The sequence below is a fragment of the Emys orbicularis genome, chromosome 17 (assembly GCF_028017835.1).
Source record: "Emys orbicularis isolate rEmyOrb1 chromosome 17, rEmyOrb1.hap1, whole genome shotgun sequence".
NCBI lineage: Eukaryota > Metazoa > Chordata > Testudines > Emydidae > Emys > Emys orbicularis.
Genome location: NC_088699.1, coordinates 4,164,594 through 4,184,704, shown reverse-complemented (window position 1 = coordinate 4,184,704; position 20,111 = coordinate 4,164,594). Strand labels below are relative to the sequence as shown.

Genomic DNA, 20,111 nt, shown 5'->3' with positions numbered 1-20,111 from the left:
GGTAGATCATACAGGACTTGGGAACTGGTGTTGCAGTGCAGCTGAACAGAAGGCGATTCTGGTTTCCCAACCTCAACTCTCCTAACAATGTCAAATGCCATGTGTCTCTGTCACTGACCTTTCACTAGCAGAAGCAATGCAGGGCGGCAGAATAATGCTGGTTATCTATTTATGTGCATATAAAAATGTTGCCTGGTTGTTTCTACATTTTTCTTTATAATACAAAAGTTCTGTAGCAATGACACAGGAGTCCCCAACTCAAGATAGGGAAGAGTGCCTTAGGTCAGAAGGTGTGATATTTTTAGCAAACTGCTCTCTTGAACAGAATAGCTATAACTGACCTCTTCTCTGGGCATCCAAATGATACAATAGACCTGACCATGGCTGTCTCCACCTCAAAGTTTGGTTGCTGTGTTTTACCATCGTAGTCTTTATGGAACATGTTTTCCAATTGACAGACCCTTAGGTCTCAACTGTCTGTAGTTGTCTCAGCTGCTCTAATGTAGCCAGCGATTCTGAGTTCTGGTTCCCATTCCCACCTGGTAAAGACTTTCTTGAACTGGACCTGTGGGAACAAAAGGCAAGAATGGCAGTACCTTACGTTTATTTACCTTGCAGTGAAGCAGAAGAGGAGTCTTGGTGGGACCTTCAGCATTTCTAAGAGACAGAGACAAAGAATGTTTAAACCATTGCTTCTGGAGATGGGTAAATTTCTCCCTGGCTTGGCTAATGGACAGAACTGAGCCATTTTCATAAGTAGTCTGTTTTGACTAAACTATAAGTGTTTATAACAAACGTTTGTTGTTTCAATTGATTGTTTTTTAAGGTCCATTTGTGCATCACAGAAGCTACGTTGAGTCATAGATTTTTGCATAATGCCCACAATGGCCTCAGGGCACCTTGCTGCAGCTCTAATTGGAGCTCCGCACATAGCCACAGGCACAAATAACCTTATCTATTCCATGAAGCTCACTCACACTGAATGTGTGATGTCAAGTCTTTTAGAAAAAAAATCTTTCCCACAATTTTCTGGCAACTTCATGATTGAAACAGAGGGGTCAGTTGTTCCATTGATATAGATCTGTAAACTCCCTGTTAATTCAAGTAGATTGCACACAAATATAATCAAAAGGACCTTGGATGCTACATGAAAAATAAATGTCAACGTGACGCTCAGACTTCAGGGTTCAAAGCAATGGAGCGCTGACACTGTGACAATGTTCTATTACAGGAACTGTGTACTCGAGGTTTTATCAGATGGACGCTGGTGCAGCAGAGTGACTCACTCTGCCATTCTCAGTTGGCTGAACTCCAGTGGCCCAGAAAATGGATCTACAGGGTCTAAGTCTGCCGTAACTGAGAGGACATGGCCCCTTTTGCATCCCAGCCAGGCCTACATTAGCTTAGCCCTGAAGCCACCCTTTAACATAGCAGCTCTCAGGCTGGAGTTCTGATTTTCATCTTTATAAGTGAAAGGAAAAGGCATCCAGGGCTTTTAGTAGTTGCCATTGATTCCATTTGGCATCATTATGGATGGAGAGCCAGGAGCCATTTGCAGCCTGAACAATGACACAGCAGCTTCCCTATTTCCCTGACTCCAGCAATGACTTATGGAGGGAGCAGCTTGGCTATACTCATCTGTATGCGTGTAATTTCCTGGAATCAAATACCCTCCCTCTGCAATTAAAATGTCCTGTTTTTCTATATTTCTGTCCATTTGATGATTGGACAGTATAATGCTACACACATAAATGCAACAAGAGTCCCACTTACTTCACTTCCTCATATTTTTTGCCTCGATAGAAGTTGCTCTTTTTCATCAGATACAGTAGCACCACGTCACAGAAGAAAGCCCCCTGCAAAATATTGGAGGCAGCACATTACTGTAATAAGCAACTGAAAGCATATGCATAATCTCCCTGTAAAAATCCCCAAAGCCGCTACATTATCCTCCTCCCAATCTCTCCTGAAAACTCACCTGTGCTGTGAAGCCTACAAAATGTTTGACAATGGCTACTCTTAGCCAGTGTACCGTGACTGTTGCTTATTATGGTAATCATGATCCTCCCACTGTCACCTTGTTCTCTCACATTCAGACTGTAAGTTCTTTGAGGTTGGGACTGTCTTTGCCTTATGTGTACACAGCACCTAGCACCTTGGGGTCCTGACTGGCAACTCTAGGCACTAGTGCAGAACAAATAATCATGTCTTCAATCCCAACCTTGCATGTGAAAAGCTTTAGCAAAGCAATTGTTTCCACTTTATAGGGCCAGAATACCCTAGGCTACTAGATATCACTTAATTAGATAGCTCCAGGGCATCTGAGCACCACACAACACCCCTGTGAGGCAGGACAGTGGTATTATCTATCCCAGTTGTGCAGATGGGAAACTGAGGCATGGAGAAAGTACGTGACTTGCCCAAGGTTCATGTTGGCATGGAAAACACACCGGGTTCACAAACATCAACATCCTCATTTTCTACATATGGACCAGGAATGTAGTGAGATTCTATTTAGCTTTTATTCATTAACACAGCAATATGCCAGTTTCCCTCAGGCGGAGTATCTTGCCCAAATTGGTTTCAGACAATGGAACAAACGAGAAAAAAAAGACACCAAGTCACAATTCATAGGAGGCTTATTGTAAAGTTTACTCAGTAATAATAATTCAGTGATAATGGGATTAATCTTGCCTTGTCTAGGCTTTCACACCATAGTCATCACCATGGTATCTGAGCTAAGAGATGTCCACATATCACAGCTGCTTCCTTGTGCCATGTGTTGCATCTCTCAAGTGCAATAGTAGATCTGATTTGCAGTGGGCACTGGTTAAAGGAGGAAAACTGAAAGTCTATGGCACCGTTTATAAACTAAGCATTTATACTGTGCTCATTACTGCAGTGTCTATTCTCCCTACTGTGTTCTGCCATGCTGGGGTGCCCACAGCACAAAGTGTATTAACTGATGGCTCCCTTCTAAAGGCACAAACCCAACCAATCAGCCTTTCTAAAGAACGTGACTATTTTTTCAGGCAAACTGTTTATCCTGGAAACATCTCAACCACAGGATTTGGACATGGTTCAGGTTCTGATACTTTTCTTTCATCCCCAAAGAGGATGATACATTTACTTACTGCACCCATAAGCGCGAGTCCTGAGCCCACGTTGATTATCGTTGGAATGATGTTAAATTTACCTGCCTGAAAGAAATATAAAACACTTAGTGCTAGCCGAGCAGTTACCACAAGCTGAACTGATGGCCATAGAGTTACACGTAGGGTAAATTTGGCTCTATGCATGTGTTTGGTTAGCAATACGTGATAGAAGCCACCAGGCAGAGTTACTGAGCATGCTTTGAGACTAGTGCTACATTCTAAGAGGCATGTGTTTGTCTGGTAGCAGCCTGGCCCTGCTTGCCTTCCTGAGCCTGTGACGTCACACCAGACTAGGTCTCTCCTGAATGCTGATCCTCTTTCTCCAGCTCTACTCTCATACTACAGTGGGTATTGGCAGGGAAACCAAATAATAGCTTCCATAGTCCTCGCACTGCTGAACATCACATGGACCAGTTTCCTCAATGAGCATGAGAGGTGTAGAGAGGATCCTGCAGGCTGATATTGACTAATCTATTGATCTTACTTTGAGCAGCCCAGGGCATCCCTTCAGCTTCACTCCAGACTCTCTTCTTCCCTTTGTGTATCAAGTCAACTTGCTAGTGCCAATGAAACATTGCCTGCCAAGAATCCTTCCCCATCACAAACAAGGGGGTGGTTTCGCCCTAGGGTTGCCCTTCCCCACTCTTGTGGTACCTACCCAACAACAAAAGTTTGACTCCACCCTTATTTCTTCTAGGACCAGAAATATCCTGGCATAGGCTCCTCACCTTGCCATTCACCATCACATCAAAGCGTATTCCGTAGGCCTTTATCAGTGTCCTGTACTCAACTCCTTCAGCATCCCTGTAATATTTGGCAAATCTAGAAAGCAAAGAATGCAAGAACATTGATTTTAACCCAGTCCCCTGCCTCCCTCATGTAAGAACAAGTTTGAATTCACCCTCTCTGTTCAAATCTAGGTATATTTCCCTTTAAAAATCCGGGGTATATTTGATTAACAAGCATGACCTTGTCCTAAACTTGAGGTCTCAGAGGAGCATGTGGATGGGTTCTGTATCAGCCAGTTCTTGACATCATGTTTCATTTCTAGCCTTAGCCAGACTAATGGGAAAGCCTGTCTTGCTGGGTAGCTCTAAGCCCACTGAAATCACTGTAATGGCCTCAGCGTACATTTCCTTATCATTAGAGTGGGAAACTGGAAGGTAAAAACCCTACACCTGTTCGATGTCATGACTGGAACCCATGGATCACTCTCAGTGGCTGGCTGACCCTGGTGGGGGTGATGATGCAGGAGCAGTGCTTAATGCAGAATATGAAAGACTCAGCAAAACTCATAGACAATCTTTGTAATTCTAGATTAGGAATCACTGCAAATACATCAAGACTTCGGTGTCTGCGGTGTGTGGAGGGTACTAGCTTTGCAGAGAGAGAGAGAGAGAGAGAGAGAGAGTGTGTGTGTGTAAGTAAACCGTGATGAACATTTTAAAAGGCCGTATACCGGAGAACCGGCATAGGCGCAGCTGAAATAGTTAGCCAGGAATAGTTAGGAACAGAATCTGATTTAACCTATGAGCTGATACTGTTACAGTGGCATTTTCAAGGGCCCCTGTGCCTGAGAGTTACACAGTGGTACCCACTCCCATCACTGCCTTTGATTACCTGAAGTTGTATCCAGAGGAGATGGATTTTTCTGCAAACTTGTTATCCAGACGGCTAAAAGAATAGTGAGGGTTGCATTCAGAAGCAGCTTTATCAAGATCACAGTCCCATTCAATCTGAATTCCTATCACACCACCCTTAACGAAAGAGAGACATGTTTTCAGTGTGCTTGTTTGTAGCTTGGCTTGGTTTGTTCATTTTTAAATCATGTCTGCTCCTCTGCCGAGTGTCCCTTGAGGGAGATAAAAGAGAAGTAGGCTCCCCTGGTCCTGAACTCATACTCAGATCAGGATGAGCCAAACTTAGGCAATTGAGGTTAATCATATTTTTCTACAGTCACCCTGGCTCTTCCCATGCTGGGCATCTGGAGACAGTTTCACTGAGAGCTTCCTCACAGTGCCCTGACACCAACCCCAACCCCACCTAGAAGGACCCCCCATCTGTACTCTCTGTTGTAATGAGGATTTTCATGCCCAGGGTGTTCATTAAGTTCCTGTTAGCTGACGTGTTCACTTTAGCAAAATGGATATTTGTTCACGAAGGGTAAAATTCTGCCCTGTGCAGAGGGCCAGCATGAGGTCTGTGTAGCACTTAACCCTAATTGTGCGGGGACTTGAGAGGGGCTTAGGTCTTGTGCTGGCTCCTCTGTACAGGGGTGAATTTCACCCTAAGCACCAACAGTAAAATATTCTGTATTTCTTTGGACTTGGAAGCACCAGTCAATGGGGTATTCATGAAAGCTACATTCCCTTTAGGGAGTATAGTTAAATGTAGTCCTTCAAGGGACCTGAACAAGAGCTCTGTGTAACTCAAAAGCTTGTCCCTTTCACCAGCCGGAGTTGGTCCAATAAAAGATATCACCTCACCCACCTTGTCCTTCAAGGGACACTGTTAAAGCTGGCTGTGGCAGGTATGGTGACATTTTAACATGCAAGGTCCAGGAGTTCTTTACATAGATCCAAAACTGACATTTCAACAGTGTTTTAAAAAAAAACATCCTGTGAGCAACTCATGCGCAGCCCAACAGTAACAAACCAGGGTGCTCAGCCAGACATGTACAAGGTACCCTGCAGTAACGCAGAATTGGGCAGGTGGAAATACTTCAGTTCCATGGGGTTATTATAGGCAAGAGACAAGATGATTTTAAAGCTCAATGACCTGCCATAGTTCTGGAAATGAGAAGTCCCCATGGGGGGAAGGGGAAGAGTTTTGGTCACTGGAAGGATTATCAGCTTTCCCAGAGAGGAATGTTTGTTTGGCTGGTGCGGTGTATGGGAGAATAAGGAAGGTTCATACCTCAGATGCCATGTCCTGAAAGTTGTTCCCAGCCCAGCTCACGAGTTTGCCCAGGTGGAATATGGGGCAGTAAAGGTGCTGTGAACTGTAGTGGCAGTGTTTCAGGTAGGAGTCATTATCAGTGTTTAGCACATTAGTCCTGCATATGGGAAACAACAGAACCAGTCTGACCTTTCTCTTTGCCTGCCCTACAGATTCTCTTCCAAGGCCACAGAGATGAGTCTCCTCTTCAACACCCATCATAAAAATCCAATAGGACAGAAAGGGCATTCGTGCCACTAACCCTATTGTCCTGTGAGCATCTCTGCAGCCACCCCCAATGAATGCATCCTGCTGTGCTTGGATGCAAACAAACCCCGCAAACAGATCCACGCAGGCAGACTTATACCCATGCAGAACTGATGGCAAGATCAAGCTCTAAAGATCCATTTAGGCGGTGACTTTCGGAACCATACCTGGATTGTTCCTTCCGATTTTAAGCAGAGCCGCCCATTGCAATTCTATCTCGTGCTCTCTCTCATAACAACATGCTAGAAATGCACAACTGAAGCTACCCAGAGCAGTGATGTGAAAATGCTCGTTTCGATAGAGGTTTCTGTAAGTAGAGCCACAGCCAATATCTCCTGTTCCTACCTTCACACCCATCCTTACAAGTGGAAAATTGAAAATCAGCATTTTCCCCACAACTTGCCCAGGTTATTTCATTTTTACAGCATAATAATTTGGGGTGAAACTGCAAAATGTTCTTATTTTTTACCTAATTGGTGAAAACGCTATTCCCCATCAGCTTCCCCCAGCTTGCGGAGTTGGTTTCTTTCTAAATCAAGGCCCAAGTAGTCCACTCCCCTTTCCCCCCGAATATTGCTGGTTGATGGACATGCTGGGTTTAGATCATGTAGGCTATTAGATAGGCTGCCAGCCCAGTTGTACTCTAGGTGTGAGAGGGGAATACCCCTATTTTCATATACATGGGCTTGTTATTCAGTTAGATTAATAACAATCCTGTGATGGAAATTATGGGTCATATTCATCCCATTGGTCAGTGCAATGACAGCTTGCATACACATAGCCAGATAGCTGTCAAAGATTACGTTCCATGACTGACAGTCTAAATCCAGCCACTGTTTGGCTGCGAAGCTCTCACCAGACTGAAAATCTTCCCCTAAGCTCAAATCCTTCATTACCTTCCCTGCTCCTACATAGTCAGAAACCAAATACTGTCCTCCGGTTACCAACAGGAAACAGTCACCATCCTAGATAGGAGTGCTCAGATCACATGCCCACATGCATTGAGGAGAAAAACACAGAAGCCATTTGGATTATTGACAAAAGAAAGGTTGCTGAGAGAGAAAGAAACAGAGACAGGCAGACACTTACTTGGAGAATTTAAACTTAGGGAAGCGGATCGAGTTTTTGATATAAACGGTGAAGTTTTCTGCAGTCGCTAAAAGCGGTTTCCTGAAAGAGAGGGGGCAAAGTTCTCTTGGCTTTATAGTCATTGTTCTTCTGCCCATTGTTTAGACATTTAACGGACATGTTCATGTAATAAGCAGAATTGGAGTCCAATCCTGCAGAATGCCCCCTGAAGACAGAGAAAGGGCTGCTGCTCCCAGACCCTTGGCTCCTATTGAGAAGCAGTTCTGTTCCACACTCTTCCCCTTTGGCCAGCCTCCCTCAGTTGTCGTGTTTTGTCAGTGAGTTGTTTGAGAAAAGGGCAGTGTTAGAGGGAGTCAGGGAATAGCAAGGGTTGGAAGATGCCCTGCAAGAAGCATGTGCACCATCTTTAGAAGGAGCAAGGTGTGGGCCCCAAGGCACCCTCATGCAGAATTTCCTGCTGCCCTGACACATTTTAAACATAGCAGATGTTTTCTAACCTCGTGCGTTCAAGCCAACGGGAATCTCTGCAAATACAACCCAGCGACTTATCTTCAGTTGCTTGTTAGGAAACAGAAGTCATGCTTCAAAATAAGACAAAAGCCAGGCAACTCATGCTCAATAACAGTGCAAGAAGGGGAACATACTTGGGCTTGGACTTTTTCTCCACCGGACACCACGCTAATATTTCACACGTCCCATTGGTGTTGCTCCCGACTTTCAAACAGCGGCCAGTCTTGACCCCTGTGGGGCAGACAAGGTCATGGAAAAGGTCACTCAAGGCTGGCACCTCCCTTTTCCCTGGCCCACTAGGGCAGATTAAATGTTACTTTGTCTTCATTGTAACCCTAAGTCCTCCCAGCTGTGAAATGTTCTCTCCCTGCTTGAACAACTGCTCTGTTGTTGCTCTTCTGAGCAGCCTCAGGGTATCTTGGCAGGGTGACTGTAAACCATTTGGTTTAGCAGAGCTCTGTTTAAATGGGCTGTAAACAAGTCAGTGATCTCAAATAAAGATGGTTGAGAGTGAAGTCACTGCTGCTCCCTCTCAGTTACTGACTGGAGACATCTGGGACCATGACAGTCCCAGCAGCTCAGCATGATATTTGCTTTCATCTCCCAAGAGAACAGCAGTCCAACATGGCACATCCAGGGGTTCCCTTTCTTCCAAGGAGCCCTTGAGCCTTTGTTAATTGCTGACCTCAGTCTCAGGGCTGTTGGGGGGCACTGCTGACCATGCTATAATGCCCAGCTCAGGCTGGGCCTCCTGGTACAGTTGATTCAGTTTGGAAAAGCCAGGTCACTTTGGAATGCAAGAGCTGGGCTGCTGTGAATCATCAACCACCCTTTACAGCACACAGGGAGGAGGGGAGGAGGAACATCTATGGCTCAGGACCAGCAAGATGTGCAAGGATATGCAGTGACACCCCCACACACCAAAAAACAAAAACAAAAAAACCTCCTGGGGTTACGGCCCAGACCCAAGGTCACAGTCCCAACGGCTCTGGAGTGCCAAGGGCTCTTGCCCAGGGAGAGCAATGGACACATCCCTTATCTTGCCATCTCCTGTTAAAAAGGGAGTGTTCCCGATATCATGTGTTGCAAATACATTTTCATCTTGTGTTCCTCCTTTGTCCCTCCCCTGCTGTGCACAGACCAAGTGCAGGAAAGCACAAGGACAGAATTACTCATGCTCTATCATTTCCCACTTCGCTTTCCTCAACCAGGCCTCCAAAGAGTTTTTGCTGACTGGCCAGGTCAGTGCCCAGGCCTTGCCACTACTCCAGCACACCTCTCCTCCACAGCTCTTTACCCAGTTACTCATGCCACATGCCTTGGGCAACTCCTCTTGAGCCAGACTCCCAGCCTGCTGCATTCAGAGCCAGAGACATGCTGTGAAATCTCTGCCCCGGGGAGATCCTTGGGGATTCTGCAATACATCTAATGCCAAGCATCAAGAATCCTATTAGGCCCAGTCTAGGTGCCTTAGCCAGCTGACCCTGCCCGGCTGCTGCTACCAATGGTAAAATACATTATTAATGTAATTTATGTCGGCTTTGTGCTCATGAAAAGAGAAGACTAAGAACACTGGTTAGGACCATGTGCACTGTGGGCAGGTGTGGCACCTGATTTCCCCACAGCTCTGCTGATGCATCTCCATCTTGCAGGACCCCCAGCTTCTAGTCCTGGGTCCACCTTTATGGCCACTTTCTCAAGCTCTCCCAAGGCACTTGAATCCTGACCTACATCCCGCTACTCACTGAGAGACTCCCATAAAGCTCTGCCAAGACACCTCAGTCCTGACTTGCAACACCCCCGTTATTCTGAGACAGGGACTCCCATAAATCTCTCCGTCCTCCTCCAATCATCTTCTCAAGCTAAGTTCTTAAGTGGAGAACTGTCTTCCTCAGAAGGCAAGCTCATTGCACAAGAAGTGCAGGGGGATGATCTCATCTCTTACCATTGCCAGCTATCACAGCTTCCCCCGCAGGGCAGTCCCTGTTCTTGCTGCACAGTGCGTCTCGAATGCCAGTACTCTGCAAAGCAGATGATTGCAGCAAGTAAGGCATGTGATAGAAAGCATGATGTGCTTTCACTGGAATGCTCCTCCACATAGAACTTCATGTACCCGTCACCCCAAAAACACTTAGATTTGCATTGTGGGGGTGAAGAACTAAGTGAAAGGGATACGTCTGAACTCATGTCAGCCTCCCAAAATTCACTCATCCACTCAGGCTGGATGAACAAGTTTTTTGATAGGGGAGTAAAATATTACGTTTTTCTTCCTCCTCATCACAGTAATAGGGTGAGACTTTCAAAAAATACCTAAGTCATTTAAAAAGCGACAAAGAGTCCTGTGGCACCTTATAGACTAACAGACATCTGTTAGTCTATAAGGTGCCACAGGACTCTGTCGCTTTTTACAGATCCAGAATAACACGGCTACCCCTCTGATACTAAGTCATTTAGAAACTTGAGTCCCTTGTTCTCCTAGGTCACGTAGGTGCTTTAGGAAATCCCTAAATTCTCTCTGGCATACTTCCATGAGGATTACAAGAATGATTTCAGTAGGGTAATTAGGTCACCCTTACAAAGAGCCACCGAGTTCATCCCTTATGCAGTGGGGATAACATATAAAATATCATTGTCCTGGAGGAAATTTATAGTTTAACAAATGGGTGTGCATGCTAGCACTCAAGAGCAGCCCTGCAGTAACAAACCAGTAATGTACCCAGGGACTGGGTCTCTCTATCATGTTATTTTTTTATGCCATGCCAATCACTAGCATCTGAACAATTGTGAGAGAGAAAAATGAGAGAAAAACAGATTGCACTCCCTGGCTCCCACAGGTCTCTAAAAACAAGCAGGAGGAAACAAACTATTATTAAGATGATGGGATAACGCCACCTTTGCTTTAATCTAAAAACTTTCTCACTCTGAAATAAAGCAGAGACATCCTGTTTGGCCTGGTCCACACTAACCCCCCACTTCGAACTAAGATACGCAACTTCAGCTACGTTATTCACGTAGTTGAAGTCGAACTATCTTAGTTCGAACTTACCGCGGGTCCAGACGCGGCAGGCAGGCTCCCCCGTCGACTCCGCGTACTCCTCTCGCGGAGCAGGAGTACCGGCGTCGACGGCGAGCATTTCCGGGATCGATCCGGAATCGATTTATCGCGTCTAGACAAGACGTGATAAATCGATCCCAGAAGATCGATTGCTTACCGCCGGACCCAGAGGTAAGTATAGATGTACCCTTAGATTGGACACATTCTTATTCCTCTTCCATCTCTGCATGCTGTGCTAGCCTGGCCACTTGAGGGCAGTGTTGTTTTACCCAACTAAGTTCCGTTGTCTAGCAGGCCTCCAGAGTGCTTAATTTCAGATGACCTCTTCAGACAGATATGGAGCCCAGCCAGAGGAAATGACCCTCAGCCCTGAGAGCTTGTTACTAACACACTGGCTTTCCCAACTGCCTGATGGGTTGACCACTGCTGGTGTTTGCTACAAAAATTGGCCCAGGATAGGGCAAAGTTAGTAAGGATGCTGGTGAGATGATAAATAATGAAGCAAAACATTTCTACATGTTTATGACCGACAGCAGCCCACCAGCTCAGGCTCTGGGCACTATTGAACTGGGACTCCTCTGAGTCTTTTATGATAGGACTGGAAAGAACTCCTGTTCCTTGCCTAATTTAGGACCCAATCCTGAAAGGTGCTGAGCAGGAGTTAGTGGGAACTGCGGGTGTTCAGCACCTCTCAGGTTGGGGCCTGTAACAGGGGAACTGTCCCCTTTAAGGCTAGCAGGGACCAGGGGTCAGGTAAGTGTTGGGAGAGAGGAAGTGATCTTGGGGAATAATTAGAGTTTGCAGAAAACCCAGGATACTGTCTCTTGTAGTGTAGGATGGGGACAGGCTCCCCTCTCTCCTAGCCAACCAAGGCAAGCTCTGGGAAAGAGGGCAGTAGACATTGTGCAATGGACACATAGCGGAAGGACTGCTGCCCTCTGCGTGCCCAGTGAGAAAAGGACTGAACTACAAAGCTGGGGGAAGCTGGTTTAAGGCTACAGCACACAGGCCCCAGGAGATCGTCTGTGGGTCTCCTGAACAAAGGAGAGGAAGCTTGTTTGAATCAGCACATAGGCCCCAGGAGGAGGGCTGGGGAGTCCAGAATGAAGGAGAAGGGTTGTTGGCCCAACGGGCTAAAGGAGTTTGTATTTGGGAGAAGACTAAATAGATAAGACCTCAGAAAGGGGGATCCTATTTTAAGTATTCCGGCCTGACTGTAAATTATTGTAAAGAACTAATAGGGATATAAGGCTGGGTGCCTGCAGGGTTACCTCACGCCATGAGGGGGTGCTCTGAGACCACCCCTGGCTACGGGCTCGTTCTTCTGGCATTACTGCAAGAGTCTTCTCTACACAAAACCCAGGATTGTTTCATTTGGACTCCACTTGATCTCCTCATATGACCACTCTCCCTTAGCTAAAAGGTTACCTTTTTCTAATGACCGTACGCTGTTATGGCCTGATTTTCAGTGGTGCTGAGGTCCTGCACTTCTCATTGAAGTCAATGGAGGATGTAAAGTGCTTAGCACCTCTGAAAATAAAGCTAGCTGATTCTGCCCTCCCCAAGGCCTAATCCACTTCTTCCCTTGTCGAGTTACTCTTGTACAGGCCTGAGAGAACCCCTGCCTCCCAGCTACGTTCATAGCCTCTCAAGTATTCAAGTTTCTCAACTTTCCTCTTTGTCCATTCGTATCCATATTTTTAGGGGGGGGGAGTCAAGGAAGTGGGGGCAGTTCTTCCTACCTCAGGGCACGTGTCCTGCCTTTGGTTTGGGGTCACAATCAGATTTGTCATAACGAAGAAAATGTTTTCACCCTAAAAAAAAAAAAGAAGAAGAAAAGAAAATTTATAAGCCCTTTTTAACTCCTAGGATCTGCTTTAAAATATTAGTGCTAATAAGAAAACATCACAGCATATGTGTTGTTTTATAATAATAAAACCTAGTTCTTATCTAGCACTTCTCAGGTGGTAGCGTCTTCAGCTGATCAGTCTTTCCCACTAATCTGATTCAGTCCATAGTTTAGGAGGCTCCTGGTCCTGGAATCCTCACTGGCACAAAGGGCTTGTCTACACTGCCAATTTACAGCACTACAACTTTCTCGCTCAGGGGTGTGAAAAAACACCCCCCTGAGTACAGCAAGTTTCAGCGCGGTAAAGTGCCAGTGTAGACAGCGCACCAGCGCTGGGCGCTATTCCCCTCATGGAGGTGGGTTTTTTTAGTGGCTTGTGTAGTCACTCTGCCGTGACTACACAAGCCACGTTAAAGGCTGCTGCAACAGCGCTTTAGCATTGCCAGTGTAGACTAGCAAGTAATGCCTTCTACCATCTCCAGGTGATGAGGAGACTCCGTCCCATCCTGGCAGGCAATGACCTGGCCTGTTATACACACCCTGGTCACATCTCATCTGAACTACAGCAATGGGATAGACCTGGGCATGAAGCCTTCTGTGCTTAAGAAATGCCAACTCTCCTCCACTCTATCTACACTAGCGTCCTATAGAACAGCAAGTCAAGGTCCAGGTCTTGGTCCTTATCTTCAAGGTGGCTCAATGGCCTGTCTCAATAAGTATGTGTAAAGGAGCCTAAAGCTCCAGGATAAAGATTGTGGTCAACAACTCCGCCACACAGGTAAGGCTCACCTGTGCAGGAGACAGTGCTTCTTTGGGGGCTGGTCCCAGACTGTGGAATGAACGCCCCCAGAACCAAGGACCATCCCAAATTCTCACCACCTCCTGCTCCAAATGCCATCTGCACTTCTCCGACCTGCCTTCTCCAATATAAACTCAGAGCAACAGGCACATAAAAACAAACAATCGCTACCAAAACAAAATGCTCCACTGCACATACAATTCTCCCTGGAGAGAGAGGATGACAGACAGGCTAAACCATGTGCATCAGATGTTGGTCACATTGCTTAATGCACTACTGGAAAGTGCTCAGACACTATAGTGATGGATGCGGGATAAGAACCTATATAGGATAGAATAGATTTGAATTGCTGCAGTGACATACAGACACAAGCATCCTGGTTCTGTATTATTAATGGCTATGGCTAAATATGCTGGAAGAGATGTTCTATATCCACACCAGGGAGGGGTTCTGATGCACTGTGTTTGCCGATGAAATACACTTTATTTAGTGGAACATTACTTGGCTTTTAAAAATACATTTGGCTCTAACATCACATCCTGTTTTGCTGCATCGATTATTACTGGGGCCAGCAACCAGCAGCATCTGGGGCATTTGGGAGTGGGTTTGAGTGAAATGCATTAACCTTGAACATAATCAAAAGGATAAACCAAAAGCTCTGGAGACCTAGGGAAGCAGCATTTACCAGCTCCGTTCACTCTCCTTTCAAAGTACAGTCCCTTCTTGTGTGCCATATACATTGGACAAACCAGACAGTCTCTAAGCAAAATAATAAATGGACACAAATCTGACATCAGGAATCATAACATTCAAAAACCAGTGGGAGAACACTTCAACCTCTCTAACCACTCAGTGACAGACTTGAAGGTGGCGATTTTGCAACAAAAAAACTTCAAAAACAGACTCCAAAGAGAGACTGCTGAACTTGAATTAATATGCAAATTAGATACAATTAACTTAGGTTTGAACAGAGACTGGGAATGGTTGGGTCATTACACTAATTGAATCTATTTCCCCATGTTAAAATATCCTCACACCTTCTATGGGTCATCTCGATTATCACTTCAAAGGTTTTTTTCTCTCTCCTGCTGATGATAGCTCATCTCAATTGATTGGCCTCTTACAGTTGGTATGGCTACTCCCACCTTTTCATGTTCTCTGTAAGTATAAATATCTTCTGTGTGTTCCATTCTATGCATCCGATGAAGTGGGTTGTAGCCCACGAAAGCTTATGCTCAAATAAATTTGTTAGTCTCAAAGGTGCCACAAGGACTCCTGTTCTTTTTGCGCATACAGACTAACACGGCTGCTACTCTGAAACCTGACATAGTAACAGGGCCAGTGGCAAAGCCTGGTGCATGACTCTTGTTGAAAATAACTATCAGGGTCCCTGCCTGGTTCATGCGGATGGGCGTACACACCCGACACCTGGTCCAGTGGGCATGAAAGTCCTGGACACCACCTAGGGCGGACAGAGTTTCAGGCAGTGCAACCATTTACCACACAGAATCTTATTGCGCGTTTCATGCCGAGCGTCTGACTGGAGGCCGCGTTTTTCACATTAGCAGTGAGATTTGGTTGTAAAGTCCGGGTGGGCTAGTGAGCAGAGCAGAGCCCTGGTGCCAAATCTGGGTGAGTACAGACTGGGGCACGAGATGGAAGCTCTTGTTGGCATGCCCAACTTCACGGCATAGAAAGGGTAGCAACAGAGGGACTGCAACATGCTGCCAAGCACATTGCTCTCGCTTTACTGTCCTCTGCACTGCCTCAGCGTTTGCTGTCTTGTAAAAGTCCGTCACAGACTGGGAAGGGTCAGACTTTCAGCCCTGTGCCCCCCCACACCCTTTTTTTTTCTGCACAGGCTTTTGTGCACATGCAACTGACTGTGCAAGCAACAGTGGACGTGCAAACGGCCACTGGTGAGTGCAAGTCGGACAGCTCCCAACCCAGTCCTCACTTATCCAGTATGTGCACTCACAAGGGTTGCCCCCAAACAGGGGCCAGCCCACATCTGCAGGTACAGCTGGCCAAGGAAATGGGCATGTGTGATACTTGAATTAATCGAGCAAGGAGCCAGGAGGGTTAAACCAGAGCAACTCATATACTCAGCGCCACCATCATCTGATTCCTCTGCCTCCTCATCTGGGCTTCCCCCTCAGATAGGCACTGCATTTACTCATGCCTGCTCTGTTCAGGTAGAGCCTAACCCAGCATGTTGCTTAAGCATGTGCTTAACTTTAAGCAGGTGAGCAGTCTCAATTAAGTCAATGGACCACTCACCTGCTTAAATTTAAGCACATGCTTAAATGCTTTGCTGGATCAGCACCCTGGCCTGACATCCATCCAAGGCCGAGAGGAGGCTGGCTGAGCATTTGCTGGAAAGAGCTAAAAGGAGGCACAGAGCTGAGATTCTCTGGTAGCCCCTCTCCTGGGCATTCACAGAGCTACAGGGACTGGCAACTTCATTCCAGTCGCCAATAGTGACCGAGCAGGAATTAGCCCCCAGTCTTTCTAGCTAAAGAAAGTGAGGAATAAAGCAAAGGGGACTCAGCAACAGAGCCGCTGTGCAAACCTGTGGGGGAATGACGTAGTCGGCGACATCCCACAGCCTCTCTCCCAGCTCCGAGGTGTTGGTGAAAGCCACACCCTTCAGCTTGGTGATGACAGAGCTCTGGATGGAGGTGTCCGAGTCCTGGTAGCCTTTCTTGACGACAAATACCCACCTGTGAACAACACAGCAGGCAGCAGCATTAGCCAGGATGGCCAGCCAAATGGACCAATGTGGCAAGTTAGCTAGAGAAGGGTTGTGCCAAGGTAAAGCACAGTTCAAGGGTAAATCAGAATATACAAGTGATACCAAACCCCTCTCAACCACAGCTCCAAATTTAGGTTAAGCCCTTTGATGCAAGTCACCTGTCCAGCAAATCCCCTAATGACCTCAACTCCTAAATGTTTCCAGTGCACCCAAAATACTGTGGCTAACAGAATGTGCAGCACTTTCCATCCGTCAATCTCACAGCACTTGCCAAGGGGTCAGAGTATCATTATTCTCATTCTACACATGGGGAAAAGTGAAGGAAGCAACTTGCCCAGCATCACACTAACTCAGTGGCAGAGCTGGCAATACAACCCAGGCCTCCAGACTCCAGCTCCCCTGCTCAGCTGACCATCCACAGCCAGGTCGAGGGGGTGGTATTGCGTATCTGGTAGCATATATAGTCCAAGCCCAGGTAATTCTTACCCAGGCAAAGCTCCCATTGACTTCTGTAGGAATGAGTGAAGGCCCTCGCTCTATCTGTTAGTATCATCCTGCTCTGCTATATACCTGGGATTTACTGACACCTATTATAGATGACATTTGTTTTGGGAGAGTCATTTTTGGCATCTGGCAGATGTATTTACTGGAGAGAGCCACGCAGCCCCCAGGACTCTGCCTGATCACACAGATAAACAATATGCATTTTATAACCTGCCACAAAATTCCAGCCCTGCAGCAGGTCACTGCTAGGGAGATGCAGCCCAGGAAGGTGGGCAGGGATTTTTGCTTACAGAAATCCACAGGGAATATTCCCATTATCCTGGAGCCATCACCTCAGCACCAATGCCATCTTCTGAGCAACGCGCGTACCTCGGATGGCTCAGACGCTGCCAGCATGAGGAACAACTTTCAGTGTGTGGCACAGACCTTCCTCAAGAGACTGGGAACATGAGTCCCACCCACCAAGACACTATGTAGCGAACAGGAGTCCTCAGACCCAAGGGACTGGAAGCTGAACCCGCACAGCTGAGGAGGGATCACACCTGCAGCCCTCCTTAGCATGGCCACCATGGATAGGGGGCCAAAGCCAAAGCTCAAGCCTCACCACCCCAAGCTGGGGCTAGGGAACAAAGCCAAAGCCCAGGGCTTCAGCCCCAGGCAGGGGGCCTGTAGCCTGAGCTCTGCAGCCCAGGGCTGAAGCCCTTGGCTCGGCGTCGGCCCCAAGTGGTAGGGCTTGGGCTTCGGCCCTGGGCCCCAGCAAGTCTAACACTAGCCCTGGTGAACCCATTAAAACAGGGTCGCGAGCCAGCTTGAGAACCCCTGCACTAGGCCCATCACAGTCTTAAACTGCTGTCCCGTCCCCTCTGATTTCGCCTTCCCGAGCTAACGAATCCTCAGCTTTGCAATCTCTCATTGCACACCAGAGCTCTAACTAGCCTCCCTTCCTGATTCCCACCACGACCCAACGGTTTGGGGGGGAATGGAGACGTAAAGCCCTTGCAGAACTGAATGAGGTGCCTGCCAGCTGTCAGTCACCCAGACAATGTATCAGGGAGAACCTCAGGCAAGCTAAATGACCAGGTTATAGACTGCAGGTTTCACTGGGCGGGGAGCAGGCAATGTCTGTAGGAACCCTTGGAATGCACCGAGCACTGAGCATGCCACTGAATGCAGCAAGTGCAAGCAGCTGCCATGAGGGCTGGGGATAGCAACATCACATGCCTAACTCATACCTGCTTTTAGAGGCAGATTAAGAATAAACCAAGAAAGTCCCCCCGCCCCCCTTGCAAATTCTCAAACTTCCTCGTCTTCCCAAGAAAACCAGCTTTTCGCAGTGTGGACTTGACAGTGACCCAGTTTGAGGCAGGTCTCTAGTTTCCCCCATTCGAATGTGACAGGGCATCCGGTGTGGGCAGATGTGCCCGAGCTACAGGGCTGCTCATCTGAATGCACACTGATGAATAATAAAATCATCATACTAAAGCCATTGATCACTGTGCCTGAGATGCAAGCCCAGCCTAGCAGCAAAGGGGTTAACACAACAGTCACATTCAGTTATATGGTACTACAGAGATGCATGGGGCTATACACACCAATGGGAACAGCCCATTCACCCAGTGTTTTCAATGTCTCCCAGGCAGAAGTCACTTTAGTATCCTCTTTTCTCAGGGGAGGAGGTATCATCAGGGCCGGCGGCAGGGGAGGGCGCGGGGGGCAGGGCGGCCGGAGCCCTGGGGGGAGGGTGGCGAGCCCTGGCCGGGGCTCCGCTCTCCCCGGCGGCCGGGGGGAGGGCGCCGGGGGGGAGGGCGGCAAGCCCCGGCCGGGGCTCTGCTCTCCCCGGCGGCCGGGGGGGGAGGGCAGCCGGAGCCCTGGGAGGAGGGCGGAGTGCCCGGCCGGGGCTCCGCTCTCCCCGGCGGCCGGAGCACTGCACCGCCCCCCTCCAGGTGCCGCCCCAAGCACAAGCCTGGTGGGCTGGTGCCTGGAGCCGGCCCTGGGTATCATATCTACAGGATTCCTCCTTTAACAGCTCACACATGCTTCTGAGACCCATCCCTGCTCTGCTAACTAACGTACACACAGACAGCAACTGTGCACCTTTCTATAAATAAACCCAAGCGGCAGAGTGACTCTGCTACATTTATTCAGTTTTGGTGCGGGGTCACTCAAAGGACAAACAGCTAAGCTGGTGTTTTTGGTTGAAGACTCTTACAAATAGTATCCTAGATCATCCTGGGAAGCCCCTGACACTCCAGGAGGAACAGCACATGCATTACACATAATTCATCAGCCTGTTGGGACATGGAGCTTGGTAATTCAGGGCCTGATCCTGTGAGGCGCAAAGCATTGAGTTCAATGAGAGATGAGGGCGCTCAGGATGTTGTAGGACTGGATCCTCTCTGAGCAGTGCTGGAGCCGTCACCATGCCAACCAGTCCTGCTCTGAATCGACATGCATGCCACCTCTCTCCGCATTCCCATCACTGCCCCCTATTCCGGCTTGCTCAGCAAAGGAATTTGCCACTCAGTACTGGCCCGTTTTGCTCTCAGTTCAATCAGACAGCTACTATCACACCCAGAATCCTGCATTTAATAGAGTCACACGGAGTCAAACCTCACCTGGCACATCCCGAGTGTCAGCAATAACAGCCACAAACACTTCAGCTTCTAATAGAGGTTAGCTACAGTGGCTTGGGACCATAATTACAGAATACTGAAATAAGGATATAAATAATACATCGTAAGGCAATAATAACATTTGCTCTATTTTTAAACCTAATGATAATCTTAAATGGTAATGGGGGAGGGGAAAGCTAAGTATTTCTACTGGGGGAATCTAGATATTAGCCTCTTACATTACACAAAATCCCTATTTTGATTAGGAAATTCAAGCATTCATATTCAGGCAGGTAAAGCATTATAGAGCCTGTACATACGGTCCCTCGTAACAGCCAGGGCACCAAGTTCCATTGCGATGTAACAGTATCATATGCACAGAGTGACCCTGACCGCACTTACCCCACCAGATAAGCCAGGATGGACAGCTGCACCACTCGATAGAGAATTCCCACCTTCTTGTTCTTCGCAATGACATATTTTTCGGTTTTATAATCAAAAAGCGACAGACACAGACCCTTCCAACCGACCTGCCCCATTCTCCCTGCTCACTCTGCATCAATGACAGATCGAAAAAGC

The 20,111-nt window shown here is 47.4% G+C and overlaps 1 protein-coding gene across 1 annotated transcript; it reads right to left on the bottom strand.

Annotated features, from left to right (window-relative positions):
* Positions 1-462: 462 nt before the first annotated feature.
* P2RX5 (purinergic receptor P2X 5) lies at positions 463-20,071 on the bottom strand. Its single transcript, XM_065418200.1, has 12 exons — positions 19,935-20,071; positions 16,234-16,384; positions 12,756-12,827; positions 9,904-9,979; positions 8,093-8,189; positions 7,449-7,529; positions 6,072-6,210; positions 4,776-4,912; positions 3,884-3,977; positions 3,135-3,200; positions 1,774-1,856; positions 463-565 (listed from the first exon to the last, which is right to left on the bottom strand). The coding sequence occupies exons 1-12, from the start codon at positions 20,069-20,071 to the stop codon at positions 463-465; spliced, it is 1,236 nt and encodes a 411-aa protein (XP_065274272.1).
* Between the last annotated feature and the right edge of the window lie 40 nt (positions 20,072-20,111).